At 60.9% G+C, this 16709-nt stretch overlaps 1 protein-coding gene across 1 annotated transcript in view; it reads right to left on the reverse strand.

Moving 5' to 3' along the window:
- Positions 1–16709, reverse strand: part of CDH4 (cadherin 4) — a 332155-nt gene that overhangs the window by 15745 nt on the left and 299701 nt on the right. Inside the window, exons 8-9 of the mRNA XM_070419675.1 lie at positions 10234–10371; positions 4081–4266 (exon numbers count right to left, since the gene is read on the reverse strand). Of these exons, the coding sequence (XP_070275776.1) occupies positions 4081–4266; positions 10234–10371 (324 nt within the window). The remainder of the gene's footprint in view (positions 1–4080; positions 4267–10233; positions 10372–16709) is intronic.

Below are 16709 nucleotides of genomic sequence, written 5' to 3' on the forward strand. Positions count from 1 at the left end.
GCACGGGCAGAGGCCAGGTGAAGACAGAGGCGGGATGATGATGCAGCCAGAGCCCAGGGACACCAGATGCCACCAGCATGGGTGAGGCGGCAGGAGCTGCCGAGCCTCCGGAGGGAGCCCCGCCCACACCTGGATTCCGGACTTCTGGTCTCAGAAGCATGAGAGAACCCATTTCTGTGGTTTAAAACCTCTGTGTGTGGTGATTTACAGGTGCCTCTTTTGGGGGTGCCAGGATTTCCCCTCCCCCTCGCCCCCCGCCCTGACTAGACCCGGTCTACAGCCTACTAACTGGGGAATTAAGTGCAAAGGGGAGGGATTAAGTACGTAAGCCAATGGGCCTGGAAAAGGACAGACATGGTCATGGAAGCAGGAGTGGCCCCGCAGGAGAAGCCAGAGGCAGTGGCAGAGGTCAGGGCCCTGGAGGTGATGCCCCCACTGTCCTCCCACAGCCCCCATGACGTTGGGGAGCCCTCCTCGTCTCCAGGCGTGGTCTCCTGTCCACCGAAGGAAGGGGTGGTCCTTGCCGCCTCCCCCCACAGCACACGTGTCCTCATGGCTGAGGTCCCACCCCTCGCGGCGCTCAGCATGCTGCCATTTGTGTCAGCGGTGCCCCACAGGTGCCTGGGGACATAGGGGCGGTCTGACGCGCCCTTAGCTCATTCCTGCCCATTGCCCAGCACCATGCTGGGTGCTGCTCAGCTCTGTGATGAAGGGAGGGGCCTCGCACCCACAGGTGTCACCGGGTAGGGCTCTCAGTGGCCTAAGCTGCCTGTCACTCTGTCGAGACACCCAATGCAGAATCCACCCCCTGTCACCTCCCACCTGAAATATCTCACCAGGGACTTCTGTCCAGAGACCATGACGCCCACCCCCAGGTGCCAACCCTCTGCTCCGGCTTCAGCCGCCTCCGGGCACGAAGCGCCCACCTGCACCCAGAACCGAATAGCTGCCGACGCACCAGCCCCTCCCCAGGTGCTTTGAGAGCTGGGCTCCTGTGTTTAACTTCACTGCCACATAAAGCCACCATGTCCTTGTCCATGAATACGTCACTGAGCGAGTGGTCTTTCTCTCAGTTATGGGTCCGCGTCCCAGGAGGACCTGGAAAATGCTGCCTGTCACGCATTACAAATTGTGTCCCCAGCCTGAGAGAGGACGCCTTCCAGAACCGCTACTATGGCCACAGAGTCCACAGGAGGTGAATAAAGTGTATCTGCAACGGACGGGTCAACAGGAATGTGCTCCAGCAGCTTCGCTCCCAGCGGCAGGACCTGCTCTCATCTCAGCTGGGCTGCCCCCTCTCGCTATGGTGGGACCCTTGGCTCAAGCTGAGGGGGCAGGGTGTGCGGGCGGGGCCGGCTCCAGCATGGCACCCCAGGGCACACACGGCAGCAGGCCAGTCATGCACTGGGAGCCAGGACTCCAAGAACTGCCAGGGGCTGGTCGGAAAAATGGTGCAGGGGAAGCCGAACCCCTCACGGACGCCTGCCCAGTGTTCCTGCCACCCGAACCGCCTCAGGCTCCTGAGCCACAGCTCACTCACTGCCTCGGACACCCTGTCCCCAGGCCCACAGCTCACTCACTGCCTCAGACACCCTGTCACCTGCCCACAGCTCACTCACTGCCTCGGACACCCTGTCCCCAGGCCCACAGCTCACTCTCTGCCTCGGACACCCTGTCCCCAGGCCCACAGCTCACTCACTGCCTCGGACACCCTGTCCCCAGGCCCACAGCTCACTCACTGCCTCGGACACCCTGTCCCCAGGCCCACAGCTCACTCACTGCCTCGGAGTCCCTGTCACCTGCCCACAGCTCACTCACTGCCTTTGAGACCCTGTCCCCAGGCCCACAGCTCACTCACTGCCTTTGAGACCCTGTCCCCAGGCCCACAGCTCACTCACTGCCTCGGAGACCCTGTCCCCAGGCCCACAGCTCACTCACTGCCTTGGACACCCTGTCCTCAGGCCCACAGCTCACTCACTGCCTCGGAGTCCCTGTCACGAAGGCAAGCAGAGTCCAGGGTTGGGTTTGTGTTGAAACCCCAAGGCCCAGGTGAAGACCTGGGAGAACCTGATGATCTGAGCTGGGTGTCTCCTTGGAGGAAGTTGTGACTTCATGGCTGCAGGAGGGAGTGTGAGGGAGGAGAGCACAGACAGGGGCTCCTGAGGGTGGGGCGTGGTGACAGATGCTGCTTCGAGGGATCTGAGAGCCGACGAGCTGTGTGCCCCTCTTTGGGCACAGCTCACAGGTGGTGAGGCTCCAGGAGCCCCCAGGTCCAGTTCGCCTGGAGGACAGAGCTGGGGGGCTGGTGGGGCTGGGCGGGTCCCAGAAGACCCCCCGAGATGACTGTGGACTTCTCTGTCAGCGAGCCAGTTGGACCGCAGGGTGGGAGGGAGGTGCAGCCAGGAGCTGAGGCAGAAGGCTGAGGACCAGGCGAGCGCCGACACCTGTGCCCAGGCGCCCCCCGCGTCTCCACGCCCCTCCCCGCTGCATCAGCCCCAGACGCACAGGACCCTCAGGGAAGGGCAGAGTCCCCGTCCAGGGGACACGGGGCCAGAACTAGACGCTGGGTGTGTCCGAGGAGAGGCGTTCTGCCCGCCTTGCTGGGCTGGGACCTCCAGCACGCACCTGCCATGAGGTCACTCGACATCCCTGCCCCATGTCCCTCTGTGGAGACAGACCCTGCAGGGCGGGCGGTGGCGGGTCGGGGCCGCAGTGCGTGTACACGGCACTGAGAACGTGCAGGCGCTGGCCAAGGCCTTACATCCAGGATCTGTTTTACTGTTAGTGCGAAACTGGGCGCCGCTCCCCCCCACAGCCTCATGTGGGAAACAGCACCGAGAGGGCGGCCAGCGTGGCAGGGGTCCGAGAACGAAGATCCAGCATGGGACCCAAGAACAAATGACCCCAAGGCACTGACTTCCCCTTGGGCTGGGTTCCCTAGTTGTCCCCGCACTTCCATGTCCCTGCCACGCACCAGCCCCTCCGGGCCACCCCCTCAGGAGGCGAGTGTCCGAAAGGATGGGGTCCCTATCCAAGAACGCAAACCCGATTTGAAAACGCTAAGATGGAACATCTCGCCTTACACACACTTTAAGTGGAAATCTCAGAGGAAAGCCCTGTAGGAAATAAAGGCAAAAATGAAAGAAAAATGGGGAAAGTGTGGCGCCTACTGCTGAATTCTGCCTGGGACACAGTGACCACCACACTGTGCGGACCGTGGGCTGTGTGGACTCCCAGCTCAGTGTTCTAAAACTTATTTTTAAATTTGCATACGCAGCCCTGGCCAGCGTGACCCAGCTGGCTGGGCGTCGTCCCGTGCACCAAAAGGTCACTGGTTCGATTCCGGGTCAGGGCACATGCCTGGGTTGTGGGCTCGATCCCTGGTAGGGGGCATGTAGTAGGCAGCTGATCGATATTTCTGTCTCACATTGATGCTTCTCTCTCTTCCTCTCCCTTCTTCTATCTCTAAAGTCAATAAAACATTTTAAAAAATTTGCATACACCAAGAGTCACTTGTGGATTTTGACCAGTAGAGTCATATACCTGCCACCATGACCAGACACCGGAGTTCACCCCCAGGTCCCCTCCTGCTGCTGTGTAACCGAGCCCTCCCCACCCCCGCACACTTCTGCACACTGTAATCTTGGTACCAAAGCCTAGATAGAGACAGTATGGGAAAGGAAAAGTATTGGCCTACACTGCTCCAAAAATACAGGGAAAATGTTCAGGTGGCAGCAAAGCAAGTCCTGCCACGGATTACAGAGCCCTCCTCCGTGACCACGTGGCTGCGACTCAGGAATGCAACGGTGGTCACCTTCAGTGTTCGGTGGAGGTCACCCATTACAGGCTAAAGAGCTAGCCTTCAGGCAGGGGCTGGGAGAGTAACTCTGGGGGGTGGGCGGGTCAGTCTGCCGAGTCCCTGGAGGTCACATGACCAGGTCCTCGTGAAGGCTGCCTCTGCCACCAGAGTGTTGGGTGCCATCCTTTGTTCTTGGATGTTAGGGGTGAAGATCATTTCTGTTGAACTTGTCCTGGGGCACGTGCCAGGGGCGCCTGGCAGGAAGCGAGGTGAGCACCCACCTTCACCACGGTGACCATGCCCTCGTTGGTGACGGGGTCCGTGCGGATGGTGAAGTGCCCCGAGGGGTCCCCACTGATAATGCGGTAGACGGCATTCCAGTTTGGTGACTTGGGCTGATCTCGGTCCATCACCGTGAGGTTTGCGACCACGGTCTCCACCCGGTTTTCGGGGACTTCCCCTGCATACTGCAAAGCGGAGAGAAGGGGATGTCAGAGCCGTTAGCAGCCGGAGAGGTCGGGAGAGAGTCTCTGCCAGCTGCTCTCAGACTCGCGGTTCCTGTGGGTGGGCCCCTGGGCCCCTCCCACCTTCTTGGTGGTGCCTCCAGGGAGGCCCAGCAAGGCCGGACACTCACATCTGCACATATCACGTCCTTACCTGCGTGCACGCGCACACAGGCACACCCATGCATGCCACACCTCTCTCCTAGTCCCCCTCAGGCCGTTCCCACGTCGCAGAGGACTAATGCAAGAGCCAGGGACACACGGGAGCCCAGATGTGCTTGCAGGACGGGGACAGGGCAGTGGACGGATGGCGCTCCCGAGGAGAACATCGGTTCTGCCGTTGGTGGTCCTGACACAGGCCGGGCTCGGGGTCTGCGCTGGAGGCGAGCGGGTGACCACACCTGGGACTCCACCCTTTGACCTGTCGCAGCACAATGAGGGCCGCAAGCCTCTCCCATCACTGTGCGTGGCCCACGTGGCAGGGTAGCTACGTGCAGGGAAAGACGTGTGTGTGTGCATGTGGGTGTTGGGTGGCCATAGACACCCGAGTCGCTTCGACCTGCCGAGCGTCACTGCTCAGGCTGGCTTCGGCGTGTGGCCTGTGCTGTTGTGGCCTAGCTCAGGAGGGCCCCGAGTTCGGTTTCATGCCCAGCTGTTACTGCCTTGAAATTGCAGCAGTTTGTGGACAAGGGGCCCGCATTCTCATTTTGCACCAGGCCCTGCAGATTGCATGGCCAGTCCTGTCACCGTGGAGTGTGCTTCTGAGCCACAAAACCTGGAGATGAAGTTTGTCCAAATACCCAGGGATTGCTGGTTGTATTCCCAGCAGTGAAGCCCCAACAATGACCACTGGGTGCCCTCTGACGTGCCTGCCGGGGGTCGTGCCAGGCTCTGCCCATGCATGGTCTCACTGCTTCCTCAGGTTAACCCTACCCGTACCCCTACTGACTGCAGCGAGAGAGGGTAAGACCCTGGGGTGCCATACAGGGAGGGGCCCAGAGTGTCAGTCCCACGTGCTGGGCATGGTGCCAGGGCTGCCTCTCAGAAGGCACTGGTCACTGTGGGGGTCACAGGAGGGGAAGGGAGGGGCCCAGGGGCACTTGGCGGCCCTCCTCCTCCTGAATTCTTTGCACGGGCCTGACCTCAGTGAGGTGCCCACGCCTCACAGGCCCCTGCCACCAGCCCCCGCGGCAGAGTGCCTGGCTTACAGCGAGGTGACTGCCTGTTTCATACTCTGGAACAGATCAGGTGCCACTTTATGCCAAAGGAAAGCCGCCCTGTGCCCTTGAGGCTCCAGGCCTGGGCCTCTGGCGGCTCCAAGATTGACTGCCACCCCGGTGAGTTTCCAAAGCCAGGTGCCCGGGGAGTGTGTCTGGCCGCCAGCTGCTCCGGCCCCACCGTCTAGGCCTTTTTAAGGCTTCTGCAGTGGCAGGTTGCAGTTGGCAGCACCCCCTCCAGCGTCGGGGACAGGAGCTGAGGTCCCTGCGCCCGGCGGCCGCTGGCAGAGCCCCTGCACCGGTCGCACCAGGCCTTCGGATTTCATAGCCACTCTCATGCTGCGGCAGCTTCCCTCTCAGCTTAAACCAAGAGCCCCTGCCTCAGCTCAGTTTTGGGCAGCACCAGGCCCCACGAGGCCCCCTGGGCGCCTCCATCCTCTAAAGCTGGTTTCCATCCCTGGGAGCCATGGGCCTTGGTTCCACGGCAGGGGCGGAGCTGTGTGTCCCCGAGTCTGAGTCCTTCCGACTTTGGGGTGAAGCTTACTCGAAGAGTCTATTTTAATTCACGCCGGTTTAATGACGATTCACAGAGAAAGGCCTGAGCTGCTAAGCCTGGCGTGGGATGTTCACGTGGGCCTGCCCCAGCCATCAGCTGTCAGTTTAGTATCTCGGGCCCTCTCTCCTGCCCCAGGGGAAGGTCGTTAGCACAGGGGCCCAGCCAGCACGGCCAGCAGGTTTTGGGCGAGAGCAGGAAGCCCAGCCAGGATGCAGGAGGGAGCACCCTCAGCCAGCCAGGGAGTACCCTCAGCCAGGCAAGAAGCCCGAGAGTGATGCCTGTCCACACACAGACCCCCGGGCCCTCGGCATCTACGCCCCGCGGACACCGTGACCCCGAGATGGCGCTCTGCTTCTGCCCGGAATGCTCGGAAGCATTGCTGGTCCTAATCAGTCTCAGGGAGGACTTGAGCCTCCCCAGCTGCCCCTCGGCACAGGACACTTGCTCCCCGCCCGCCAGACCCTGGGCCTGGGGTTGAGGAGGACATCTAACTAGCTCTCCCGGCCTGGGACTGGGATCTGGCAGGTGGGACTAGAGCCCAGATCGTGGCCCTGGAAGCCCGTCCTGCCAGGATCTGGTGGAGGAACCGGAGGAGCTGTGGACGCCTGGGAGGGGTCCCCATGGAGCCGCCTGGGGACCCACAGCACTGTCCCTGCATCTGTGCTGGCTTCTGCGGGGGAGGAGGCCACGTGCTCCTTGGGATGTTATGATGTTTGTAGTTTTCTGTCCAGGAAAACTGATGATTTCTGCTGGCTTCTGAGCTCGGAATCAGAGTCAGATGGATGGGATCATGGCTCTTTACTGGAGGGACCCTGGGCGCTGTCCTCCCTCCTTCTCCATCTCATGGGAAACCGAGGCCAGGAGAGGTGGTCGTGCTGGCGGGGCCCCTCTGCGAGCCCCCGTCCACCTGGTGGGGCTGCTGGAGAGCAAATGGGCAGCCATGGAGAGTGCTCCCGTCCTCGCCCCGGCCGCTTAGCTCAAAAAATGGCTTGAAAGACCCTCCCCAGCCTTTGGGTTCACAGAGCAGGTTTGTTCCTGATCTCGACACAGATCGGCCCGCGGTTCCAAGCAGCTTTTTTCTTCGAGGTTGAAGGATCATGTTGTCAACAGTAACTGTTATTAATATACGGCAACAAGAACCACTTTACTATTTACCGAGGCCCCTGTGTGCAGGCAGGGACAGCGTCCCCACTCACCGATGAGAAGCTGAGCAACAGAAAACCCCACCGAGGCCCCACTCCGCACGCAGCTCGGTGGTCCTGGCTGGGGGTCAGGAGCCCGGCCAAGGAGGTGGCCGTCCCACGTCTAAGGGAAGTGGACCCCCATCTGGCGGGGCAGGTGGCCAGGGGCCAGGACGCTGGGTCTCCAGGCTTCACTCCAGGATCCAGGACGAGGTAAACAGGGGGTCCTGGGGGCCCCAGCCCTGCAGCAGACCCCGGCTTGCCCTGAGAGAGTGCTGATGCAGAGGCCGGCTCAGCAGGACACAGGCTGGCAGCAAGCAGCCAGGGCAGGGTATACGGGCAGAGCAGGTGAAGCGAAGATAAGGTTTAATGAACATTTAACAGGAGTCAGATCATGCAGAACCCCTGTGTCTCCTCGGCTTCTGCTGATTGTTCCTGATTGAGCTCCCTTGCTGCGAAGGGTGTGGCCAGTCCTCAGTCCCGCCGCCCCCCCAGGGTGCGGAGAAACCAGGGTTGGGGCTGCCTGTCACCCAACCCAAGGGCCACATGCAACAGGCCACCCAATCCCAAGAATTTAGATGCCCAGTGATTGCCATGGGACCCAGAGCGTTCGTTGTTCGGATGGAAGATGCCGACCGAAAGGAAGGGTGTGCTCTGTGTGAGTGCCCCCGGATGACGGTCTAGAACAGCAGCAAAGCCCTCGGCGGTGGACATGAGGCGCATGCTGGGGGGTTGGTGGGAGGAGCTGCTGGTGGGCAGGTTCTGTGTCTCTGTGGGCGCAGACATTGCTGAAAACCCACCGAGATCTGTGGGTCTCGCCCATCAGACCTCAGGACCATGAACATGACCCTGTCAGACTCGAAGCAGGAGGCCAGAGGCCTTGGGAGGGGGTGGGACTGCTGGCGTTGGCTTCGCTGACTTGGACGTAAAAGATGGAATCAGCCAGATTGGGGCGGGAGGGTGGGCGAGGGCTCTGGTCTGCCTTGTGCGGGGCCCACTGGCTCCCCATCCAGCCTGCAGCCCCGAGTCCGTGGGATCACCTGCGAGCCCTGGCTGCAAACTCCGTCAGGGCACCTTGGTGCAAGAAACCCCACTGTGGATGGAAACAGGAGTGGACCAAGACTGGGAGCAGGTTGGGTCTCTCAGGTCTCCTGCCAAAACGCAGCTCCCTGGGGTACTCCCTTCAGCATCCCCTCGGTGCTCTGCACCCAACCCATTGGCGAGCTGAGGAGACCAGCAGGGGGCGCTGAGCCCCGACTCTCCAGGTCACCACAGGCCTCAGGCCCGGAAGCCACCCTTTACTCACATCAGGGACAACCCGCTTGGCTGCTTTCTGCCCTGGTCTCCATGGTGACCACAGTCGTCCTGAGGCTGTTTCCTGGGGAGCCGCCCCCTGACACCTGGACCAGGCTAGCACCGGGACAGGACTGTGTCCCTGGAAATGGCGTCCCTGCACCTGGCACCTGCCCTGGGCTGTTTGAGACCCCTGAGAAGGTGGGCTGCCCAGGTCACGCACCAGCACGGGCCTGGCGTGCCCTGAAGACAGCCATGTGCTCCTGGCTCCATCACCAGAGGCAGCGCAGGTGGAAGAAAGAGGGCCAGGTGAGGGCGAGGCCATGATGTGGTCTTGGGGCCGGGGTGCCGTTATTCTCCCATGGCCCCTAGGGAGCTGCTCCCCCCGTGTCTCACTCCCCGGGATGTGGCCTGAGGGTCCTGAGGGAGGGTGGAGGTTGGTAAGGGGGCGGGAGCGGAGGCCGGGTCCCGAGACCTCCACGTGGCACAGAAGGGCGCCTCCCATGTGCCGGCACTGAGTGAGCCTTGAGGGTTTGATGGGACAGAAGCCTCGTGACTTGTGGCTGTGACTCCTCAGCCCCACCCCCGGGAGGTCCCCCACATGCGGGGAGTTTGTTTCTGTGACTTGCTGGCTCTAGACCCAGCTGGACATCCAGTAACATTCTGGGAGTGAGTGAGTGAGTAAATGTCCACAGAGGGGGCTCAGCCACAGGTCCACCTGGTGCGGGGCCTGGTCACAGCCACCAGCCGTGCCCCGGGGGAGGCGGGCGGGGCAGTTTATCGGTATACCCCGTTTCCTCCGGCAGAGACCTGCCTGTCTCTGTCCGAGGCCCCACCTGGCAGCCTCAGCAGGTGCACCGCACACACAGCCACACGCAGGCTCCAAGAGCGGCAGAGACATTGCCCCTCGCCAGGGCCCGAGCACCACTGCTCAGCTCCTCTGGATGCAGAAAGAGGGTCCAGCGCGCTCTGTCCTGGGAACCTCTCAAGGTGCCACCCCTTGCTCCCTAGGCCCACAGCGGTTCTCAACCTGTGGGTCGCGACCATCGGAAAACACATGTAGCATATCAAATATTTACATTACAATTGGTAACAGTAGCAAAATTACAGTTATGAAGTAGCAACAAAAATAATTTTATGGTTGGGGTCACCACAACATGAGGAACTGTATTTTTTTTTTTTAATTTTTTAAAAATATATTTTATTGATTTTTTACAGAGAGGAAGGGAGAGAGATAGAGAGTTAGAAACATTGATGAGAGAGAAACATCGATCAGCTGCCACCTGCACATCCCCCACTGGGGATGTGCCCGCAACCCAGGTACATGCCCTTGACCGGAATCGAACCTGGGACCCTTGAGTCTGCAGGCCGACGCTCTATCCACTGAGCCAAACCAGTTTCGGCATGAGGAACTGTATTAAAGGGTCGAGGCATTAGGAAGGTTGAGAACTACTGCGCCTAGGGGGTGTCGCTGTGCCAGACGGGAGCACAGGCCTCCCCTAGCAGGCCAGCCCCGGGTGCAGATCCCAGGGGTGTCACCTGCATCAGCCTCCCCTGTCCAGGGCCTCTGCCCCCGCCCGGCTGTCCGTCTCCTCCTGTCTGCAGTAGCAAGGACAGAAGAAATGCCAAGGGTCAGCGAATTACCTTGCATGGTCACGTCCCCAGGGGGCCCCCGGGTACTCACCGTGCTCGCGATGAATTCTGGCGGGTTGTCATTCACGTCTGTCACCGCGATGATGGCTGTGGCTGTGTTCGAGAGGCCGTAGTTGAGGTTTCCCTCCATGTCTGTGGCCTGAACAATGACTGTGTACTGCTGAACTTTCTAGAAGGAACAAGGTGGGGAAGAGCAGGGCGTCAGTTGGGTTTTAGTTTACAGGCTGCTTATACTTTTCATGAAAGGAGCATGCTCTTAGGCGGAGCTTGCAGCAGCCGGGCCTCAGGCCCGCACGAGGCACGCTGGCCGCATGGCTCTCCCCAAACTCTCAGAGCAAGACCTGGTGGAAGGACGTTCTCTGTGGGAAACGGTGCAGGACGAGAGCCGGCTGCATGCCATCCCAGTGGCTCTGGCTGTTATAAGTACAGATCATAATTGGTGCCAAGACTGAGCGGGGCCACTGGGCACTGCACTGGGCTGCAAAGCCAGGGACGGGCAGTCTGCAAAGAGAGCGCCACTCCCAGACACGTGTCTGGAAGGACTCGTGGCTGCAGCATTTTCAGTGTCCAGCTCAGCTGCAGGTTAGACGTTCAAACAAGAGACAAGCCCTCTCCGCTCTTTGCAGATGTGTCGATACAAGCGCACTGTCTGAACAGAGTCCAGAGGAGCGCTGAGCATCCAGGCGCACGCAGGTGTGAGCTTCCACAGGCGGGCAAAACTTGACGGAAAGCGTGAATTCCATCAGGCACCTGGCCTTGTCCACCTGGCGCTCGCCGAGGCCACTGGTGCAGACACCCCTGAGCAGCAGAAGTAGCCTTTTCTATGTCCCTATTCTGAGCCAGAGATCACAGGAGCTTCTGATGTGACAGGCGAGGCTTGGTGGCAGCTCTCTGCGGGGACCACAGCCCACATCTCACTGGCACCGTTAGGGGAGGAAGGATTCGGGGCCCAAGGCAGAAAGGGACCTTAGGAAATGTCTTCCAAGTGATAAACTTGGAATTGAGAGTTAAGTAAATAAAAACCACTGGGCATTGTTTTGGTTGCTGAGCTATGAGACGTTCTGTTATGCAGCAGTGCTCACTGGCTCACACCCATGTCCTTCCTGTGGCCCCGAGGCTGTGTGCCTGGCTGCTGACCGCCTCTCAGGCCTCATCTGAATCAGGCTCCCCTCACCTCCCATGAACCTCCCTCGGCTCCTTACGCTGACCCCGCCTGGCCTTCGCACGTGCTCCTCCCTCTGGAACTCATTCTCCCCTAGTCAATGCCAACTTTTCTTTCAGATCTTTGCTCAAACCCCGCTTTCTCAGGAATTCTGACGCTCCCAAGCCAGGCCCCAGCATGGCGCGTGGCACAGTTCTGACTTTACAGCTGTCATTTGATCGTTGTCTGTGACCCTCACCAAACTGAGCTCTGGAGGCCATGGCTGTCCTACTGACCACCGTGTCCCCAGGGTCAAATGTGGTGCCTATCATACGGTAGGTGCCATTCCTCAGAATCTCTGTTGTCATCACAGTCCACTGATCCCTGTGTCTGGGCACTTGTGGACAGTTGGGAGGCACTGAGGGGGCTTTGAGATGAGTCACAGGATTCCATGTGTCCAATGGGCCAACCGTTGCTGATTTGTAGAAATAAAGTTTTATTAGTGCACAGCCCCGTCCATTCATTTAGGCATTCTCTGTGGCTGTTTTTGCAATGACAACAGCTGAGCTGAGTGGCTGAGACAGAGGTCACATAGCCTGCAAAGCCAGGGATAGCATGCTAGGCGGGGTGCTAACGTTGGTCCCCATCCCCCTCACCACCAAGGAGGCAGGTGCCAGGAAGCCGGGCCTCAGCACGAAGTCAGGCTCCTCCACAGGCCCAGCGAGGTGCTGGGCGCGGGGGACGGGCTGCGGCCCATGATGCAGGAGCCAGGCTCACCAGCCCCGAGCCCCGGCCCTCGCTGGCCTCCATGTTCCGGTCTGAGATGGGCAGGGTCACGTGCCCAGCTGACTCCACTGGTGGCCACACCAGCCACTGAGGCAGTGAGCAGGGCACGCTGATGTGATCTCATTGCCACCAGGAGCTGATGCCAGTCACTGCTCTCAGGACTTTGTTATGGCGCCAACGTTGCCCACACAGCTGTTAGGTCTGATCAAATAACTGAATCAATGCCCCTCCCCTGGGAACTGACCTTAGGCCACTTCACAACAGACATTCCCTTTTGCTAAGACCACATTCCACTTGCTAAGACCATTATCTCTCCCCTCTGGACCTTCCCAGGACCCAGACCCACCCAGAGAATTCTCTGCCCAGAAAAAGCCACCTGGAGTCCCCATCCCCCGGCCGTCTCTGGACACGGACACGGACACCTGTGTGCTGGTGCCATTTTGGGGCTCAGCCCATCTGTCTCCAGGTGACCTAATAAATGTATAATCCCTCACTGCTGTGGCCTCGTGCATTCTTCCTTCGCGACCCTGATAGCAGCCAAACGCCTCTGGGCCCTCGCATGCGTGTGCGGGGTGGACAGCAGGCTGGAGCTGCCGTTGCTGTACAAATGCACACGCAGAAGCCCACCAGGCCCCTGGCGTCAGGGTGTGGCCCAGCCACGGTCCCTGCTCCTAGGCTGTTGTGCCTCAAGGTCCCAGCAGAAGGAACGCGCTCCTTTTTCCCGACCAGCAGAGGGCGCTGCTTGCCTGGTCAGGGCCCTGCCTCAGCCAGAACACTGCAGGGACAGGCTGGGAACAGGGACTGGCTAGTGGGGAGGCTGGCAGACCGAATGCGAACCCCAGTCCCACAGGCCCGTGGTGAGGGGCCCGGGTCCTGCCCAGGAGCCACCTCTCATCTGTATCTCACCCACAGCTGCCAACGACCCCACGGACAGGGCCTCGGTGACTCCGGTCCCCTCCCCGAGGAAACGTGCGGAAGGAAATCAGGTTCTCCGACAAAGCCGCAGACAGCCTCTCTTTGGAAACCCTTCAATTTCTCACCGAGTTTCTCTCGTTCTTTACAAATCATCTGCCCCCCCCCCCCCCCCCCCCCCCCCCCAGGACGGGAAGGGAGACTCAGCTGCAAGAACACAGCAGCTTCAGGGCAGGAGGCCGGTCAGGCCCTTCCGCACCAGACGCCACCTCTGAGGCTGCCTGTCACTGTCAGCAAGACTTCAAGGTCCTGCCCGGCTCGGCCTGTGTGACCGCCTGGCAGGAGGGAAGGAGACGAGGGCTGGCCGCTCGAGCCCTCAAACCTCACACCCCTGCCTCGCCCTCAGGACCAGCTGCTACCACAGGGGCCAGAGCCCGACAGCGAAGGGAGGGATTTGGCCCAGAGGAGAGAGGAAGAAAGTGTTAGCCCCTAGTCCTGTGACTGCTGCATGAGGTGCTTCTGCAAGTCAGTCAGCGAATCACAACCTCCCCATGGACCATCCAGGCCCTGCCTCAGAGACCCTGCAGAGAAACACAGTCTCAGAGACACGGCACAGGCACGGTACGGGTGGGTGTATGTGCCCACGTGTACCCTTGGTGGGTAGCCTGTGTGCAGCTGGCTGCCACTAGAGGGCGCGCTGGTCTGGCTTTTGACAGCTGGTGGGAGTCTTTCCTGGTCTGAGTGTGGGCAGCAAGCAAATGCAGTCCGCAGGAGGAAACGCTGGCGGCCCCCCCCACCCCCCTGCAGAACTCAGCTCCTCCTGAGAGTGCGGGGAGCGGGGGGGGGGGGGGGGGGGGGTGCGACACAGGCTCCTTCGCGTGGTTTTTGGTTTAGAAAGTGTGCTTTTTAGACTCAGTGGCGATCGCCGTTCTCTTCCACCAAATCCCTTTCAGGAGTGGTGTTCAGAGGCAGGCCCCGGGCGCATGCCGGGGAAGGTGGGCGTCCTGGCGTCTCTGCACGCGGCCGCCTCTGCCACACTTGTCCCACCTTCACGCAGGGGATGGGCCTGGCGTGGTGGGGGGTTTCGAAGCCTGTATTGAAAAGCCGTAGGCAGGGCTTGGCTTCTCGGGCTCACGGGCTGGGCATCCTTCCCCTGCAGCCGCGTGAGTGAGCCTGCGGAGCGAGGGCAGCTCTGGCTGTGTTTGTGGCCCAGTCCTCCACCGGCCTGCCCGCGAGCCTGCCCTCGCGCCCGCCCTGGTGCAGGACTTGGCCGCTTTCAAGTTCAAGAAGAAGGAAGAAACCGGAAGTGGCCATCCCTGCGATTTCACTGCCTCTCCTAGCTCAGCATTTAAATTTTGCACGACATCCATCAATAATGCAGCCACCTAATGCCCTAGACCAGCCGTGGGCAAACTACGGCCCGCTGGCCGGATCCGCCCGTTTGAAATGAATAAAACTAAAAAAAAAAAAAGACCGTACCCTTTTATGTAATGATGTTTACTTTGAATTTATATTAGTTCACACAAACACTCCATCCATGCTTTTGTTCCGGCCCTCCGGTCCAGTTTAAGAACCCATTGTGGCCCTCGAGTCAAAAAGTTTGCCCACCCCTGCCTAGACAGTGGTCGGCAAACCGCGGCTTATGAGCCACATGCGGCTCTTTGGCCCCTTGAGTGTGGCTCTTCCACAAAATACCGGCTCTTCCACAAAATACCGACTTCTGCGCATGGGCCACGAAGTTTCAATCGCACTGTACGTGCGCGCCCGCATGTGGTGTTTTGTGGAAAAGCCACACTCAAGGGGCCAAAGAGCTGCATGTGGCTCTCGAGCCATGGTTTGCCGACCACAGCCCTAGAACAGCACGTAGGCTCCTGTGTGCCCTCCCCTCCCCGCTTCCCACGCGGGGTGCCAGGGCTGCTGGCCAACACACACCGGCCCGCGTCAGGCCTGCGCTCAACCCCACGCTCTGGCCCGAGGGGACCAGTGCTGCTTGGGCGGCTCAGCCGCTGTGCCTAGCTGTGCTGCGAGTAGTAAAAGGCTGGGAGCAGCCCTCCACCTCCAACCTGCAGCTCCTCCTGGCAGCCCCGCCCCAAGGCCGCGCTTCCCTCCTGGGCCAGTGTCCTGCTGGGACCCCCGTCCCCTGAGGCTGAGCCTGGCCCGGCCTGTCTTCTGCTCTCGCTGCTCAGTCCTGGGGTCTGCTCGGTGCCCAGGAACGTGACTGGAGGACCTGCAGGCTGCACACTGCAGACAAGGAGCCACAGGCTCTGTCCTCGTCCACGCGGTGCATCGAGACGCTGCATCCCCAGTCACACGTCACCCGTTGCCCGGCCGTTCCACTGCTGGGCACACACCCGTGAGAACGGGACACGGAGTTCAGACAGACATGGTGCCTGGGTTCCAGCAGCACCAGTCCCAGCAGCTACAGTGGCAAGAATCCCATGTCACCGACAGCCGAGCGAGCGACCAGACCTGGTCTGGCCCATGGCAGGACATGATTCAGCCACAGAATGAACGCAAGCCCCGGGGGCAGCACCAGCTCACTCCACCCCAGGCCCCTGCCCACCGGTGGGTGCAGCAGAGGTGGGAAGAAGTCACCTGCAGCCACGTGCCCGTGAGGGGCCTGGACAGCAGTGACCGGGCGAATGGCCTGCGACGGGCTCTGGGGTGACTTTACTGGCTCTGTCCCCGGTGCAGAGACTCCCACCGGGAACCCAGCAGCAGAGACAGGGCCTTTTATTTTACACTTTAATTTTCCTTTGAAGGGGCATGTGGTTCTCCTGCGAGGGCTTCTTTCTTCCTGGGAGATGGCGTCTGGAAGCCCCAGAGAGGTTGGGACCAGGATGCTTGGGGCTCCCAAAGTCAGGTCTCTGTGTGCTTCTGGCTGCATCTGCGGGGGGTGGGGTGGGGGTCGGGTCCCTCGTGCAGCCCAGCTCGAGGCATTTACACACACCGCCCACCATACTGACCGCCAGACACGCCGGACCGCAAACCTCACAGTGATGAGAACGCTCCCTGGGAGACCCAGAAGAAAGGCCATCTGAGTTTCCTCTGGAAGCACCTGCCCCTCAGAGCACACACTCTGGCAGGCGCCGGGGGCGGGGAGGGCTCCCGAGGGCTCAGGAGAGCCTGGGGCCACGGAGACAGGAGGGCAGGGAGCACAGCGTGAGGGTCTCCTTGGCAGGACCAGAGGCAGCCAGGTGGCCAGGGCGCAGCACAGGGGCCGGAGGTCCCCCGGGGATGACAGGCCTGGAGCCAGAGCAGGGTTCCGGTTTCAAGGGTGAGTCACGTGCACGGGGAAGCGAGTTTCACTCGGTCGTCGCTGATGCCCCACTAGTGACCACTGGACGGTCCCTGTGGCCAGGGCGTGCGTGTCCCTGCCCCGCACTGTCCTTGGAGGTCCCGCTGCAGAAAACCCCTCCATCCTCACAGGGAGCGACGGCCGGTCCAGCCAGGCCTGGCCGCAGGGCCACGCGGGCTCGCCTTGGGGGCGGCTGAGGTCTGAGGGCTGGCAGCCCAGGGGAGAACCTTCCAGACCTGAGCCCAGGGCTCTTTGAGGTCTCACTTCCCTCCATCCCTCAGGGGCCACGGGGTCTGGGACTCTGGGTTCTGGCTGAGACCCTGGCTGGTGCTGCACATAGAGGCACAGGCCGCTCCCTCCTGGGCGCGGC

Source organism: Myotis yumanensis, unplaced genomic scaffold (assembly GCF_028538775.1).
Source record: "Myotis yumanensis isolate MYYU_CA2020_CCGP unplaced genomic scaffold, mMyoYum1.0.hap1 SCAF_7, whole genome shotgun sequence".
NCBI lineage: Eukaryota > Metazoa > Chordata > Mammalia > Chiroptera > Vespertilionidae > Myotis > Myotis yumanensis.